At 40.9% G+C, this 3,502-nt stretch overlaps 1 protein-coding gene across 1 annotated transcript; it reads left to right on the top strand.

Moving 5' to 3' along the window:
• The first annotated feature begins 1,090 nt into the window (after nucleotides 1-1,090).
• LOC122910710 (olfactory receptor 7A17-like) lies at nucleotides 1,091-2,023 on the top strand. The gene has a single exon (XM_044255327.1). The coding sequence runs from the start codon at nucleotides 1,091-1,093 to the stop codon at nucleotides 2,021-2,023; it is 933 nt and encodes a 310-aa protein (XP_044111262.1).
• The last annotated feature ends 1,479 nt before the right edge of the window (nucleotides 2,024-3,502 follow it).

Below are 3,502 nucleotides of genomic sequence, written 5' to 3'. Positions count from 1 at the left end.
GAATTCACACTTTTTTTTAAAATTTATTTTTTTATTTATTTTCAGCATAACAGTATTCATTATTTTTGCACCACACCCAGTGCTCCATGAAATACATGCCCTCCTTAATACCCACCACCTGGTACCCTGACCTCCCACCCCCCGCCCCTTCAAACCCCTCAGATTGTTGTTAGAGTCCATAGTCTCTCATGGTTCACTTCCCCTTCCAATTTCCCCCAACTCCCTTCTCCTCTCCATCTCCCCATGTCCTCCATGCTATTTGTTATGCTCCACAAATAAGTGAAACCATATGATAATTGACTCTCTCTGCTTGACTTATTTCACTCAGCATAATCTCTTCCAGTCCCGTCCATGTTGCTACAAAAGTTGGGTATTCATCCTTTCTGATGGAGGCAGAATACTCCATAGTGTATATGGACCACATCTTCCTTATCCATTCATCCGTTGAAGGGCATCTTGGTCCTTTCCACAGTTTGGTGACCATGGCCATTGCTGCTAGAAACATTGGGGATGTTTCTAGATGGCTCTTCTTTTTACTACATCTGTATCTTTGGGTTAAATACCCAGTAGTGCAATTGCAGGGTCATAGGGAAGTTCTATTTTTAATTTCTTGAGGAATCTCCACACTGTTCTCCAAAGAGGCTGCACCAACTTGCATTTCCACCAATAGTGTAAGTAAGAGGGTTTCCCTTTCTCCACACCCCCTCCAACACATGTTGTTTCCTGTCTTGCTAATTTTGGCCATTCTAACTGGTGTAAGGTGATATCTCAATGTGGTTTTAATTTGAATCTCCCTGAGGGCTAGTGATGATGAGCACATTCTTCATGCCATTCAGAGATGGCATGCAGGTTCCTGAGAGGGGATAGGTTCTATACAAAAAAATGTATATGGATATTCACTTTTGAATGTAAAATAAAAATTGCATAATTTAAATGATATTTGTAATGTTCATTATTGAGAAGAGCAGTGTTGTTATTTTTTAAGAAGTTTTTTAAAAAAATATATATATATATTTTTTCCAATTTATTTATTTTCAGAGAAACAGTTAAGTGTTGTTATTTTTTATTCCATGGTAGTTACCTCCACCACATGGAACCGGGAAATGATACACAAATTTCAGGATTTCTTCTTCTGGGCTTATCAGAAGATCCAGAACTGCAGCCTCTCATATTTGGACTTTTTCTTTCCATGTACATGATCACTGTGTTTGGAAACCTGCTCATCATCCTGGCTGTCAGGTCAGACTCCCACCTCCACACACCCATGTACTTCTTCCTCGCCAACCTGTCCTTTGTAGACATCTGTTTCACCTCCACTACAGTCCCTAAGATGCTGCAGAACATCCAGACTCAGAGCCAAGTCATAACCTATAGAGGCTGTGTCACTCAGATATACTTTTTCCTACTCTTCACTGGATTGGATGATTTTCTCCTGACTGTGATGGCCTATGACAGGTTTGTGGCCATCTGTCACCCCCTGCACTACACAATCATCATGAAACCCACCTACTGTGTACTGCTTGTTCTGGTGTCTTGGATGATGAGTGCCCTGAATTCCTTATTACAAAGTTTAATGGTGTTGTGGTTGTCTTTCTGCAGAGAGGTGGAAGTCTCCCACTTTTTCTGTGAGATCAATCAGGTAGTCCGGATTGCCTGTTCCAGCACCTTACTTAATGACATGATGATGTATTTTGCTGCTGTGCTGCTGGCTGGTGGTCCCCTCGCTGGTATTATTTACTCTTATTCTAAGATCATTTCCTCCATACTTCGTATCTCATCAGCTCAAGGCAAGTATAAAGCATTTTCCACCTGTGCATCTCACCTTTCAGTTGTTTCCTTATTTTATTGTACACTCTTAGGAGTGTACCTTAGTTCTGCTTCTCCCCAGAGCTCCAACTCAAGTGCAGTAGCCTCGGTGATGTACACAGTGGTCACACCCATGCTGAACCCCTTCATCTACAGCCTGAGAAACAAGGACATAAGGAGGGCTCTGAAAAGCATTTTTGGGGTTCCTGTGATGTAAGAACCAATCATCCTGGAGCTGAAGAAGTGCCCATGATTGCAAGGCTCACAGTCCCAGAGTGAGGACCTTCTATTCTTTGACCAGAGTGGGGAAAAAGAATTGCTCCTTCTATTCATTTCTTGGAATTTCCATTAGTTTGAATTCAACTTTTTCACACATTTAAGTAACACATTTTATTAATCCTCTGCTTTATATGATTTTTTTCATACATTCCAGTGGTGTTCCAACCTTGGATCACAAATGTCTAGAAATTTCTGCATCTTTCAAGGAGCAAGTTGGATTTCTTCAAACAAATTTCATTTCAAATGACTTATATCATGCCACATAAATTTTCTCTAGATTTCCCAAAAGAATAATCATGAGTTCTATTCCTCATATGGAAAACACTACTTTGGCCACTAAGTTCTTCACATGACTTTATTGTAGAGAAGAATATAAAACCACAGTTCTCCTTTGACTCTGTCAATCTTTTTTTTTTTTTCAACAGAAATGGTTTATTTTTTTATGGTTAATTTAAATGTGTTTTTTTTCAATTTATTTATTTTCAGAAAAACAGTTTTCATTATTTTTTCACCACACCCAGTGCTCCATGCAAGCCGTGCCCTCTATAATACACACCACCTGGTACCTCCCCCACCCCCTGGCCACTTCAAACCCCTCAGATTGTTTTTCAGAGTCCATAGTCTCTCATGGTTCACCTCCCCTTCCAATTTACCCAAATTCCCTTCTCCTCTCTAACTCCCCATGTCCTCCATGCTATTGGTTATGCTCCACAAATAAGTGAAACCATATGATAATTGACTCTCTCTGCTTGACTTATTTCACTCAGCATAATCTCTTCCAGTCCCGTCCATGTTGCTACAAAAGTTGGATATTCATCCTTTCTGATGGAGGCATAATACTCCATAGTGTATATGGACCACATCTTCCTTATCCATTCATCCGTTGAAGGGCATCTTGGTTCTTTCCATAGTTTGGTGACCGTGGCCATTGCTGCTATAAACATTGGGGTACAGATGGCCCTTCTTTTCATGACATCTGTATCTTTGGGGTAAATACCCAGGAGTGCAATTGCAGCGTCATAAGGAAGTTCTATTTTTAATCAATCTTTTTATATATATGCCTTCACACCTCTTCCTGAGAATGTGGTCCCTAACATTGTTCTGTTTAAGTCTCAGGATCCCGACAGGGATGCTTAGGCTAGGAAAGCCCAGGCACTGCCCTGCATCCGTGTGCTTGTGGAAATTCCCACAAATGCATCCCTGACCAGAGTCTCTGCTGTAGCAACACCAGCCCTTGGGTTTTTAATGTGATTGTAATATGCACCTCAGCAAAACCCATTGGAAAAGTCTAACAAAACCAGGTTTATTACAGCTCCTGGAGGGCAGAGGCAGAAAGGTCTGGGAGGCAGAGATTCATTGCAGGAGAAAGAAAGAAATTAGGGGGTCCATGAATAGCTAGAGATCCCTAGGTTTTCTC

Source organism: Neovison vison, chromosome 6 (genome assembly GCF_020171115.1).
Source record: "Neovison vison isolate M4711 chromosome 6, ASM_NN_V1, whole genome shotgun sequence".
NCBI classification, from domain to species: domain Eukaryota; kingdom Metazoa; phylum Chordata; class Mammalia; order Carnivora; family Mustelidae; genus Neogale; species Neogale vison.
Note: the sequence above shows the minus strand (reverse complement) of the source record. Positions and strands in the feature narration are given on the sequence as shown.

Coding starts and splice junctions, on each gene's coding strand:
- LOC122910710 (XM_044255327.1), top strand. CDS start 1,091: ATGGAACCGGGAAATGATACACAAATTTCAGGATTTCTTCTTCTGGGC.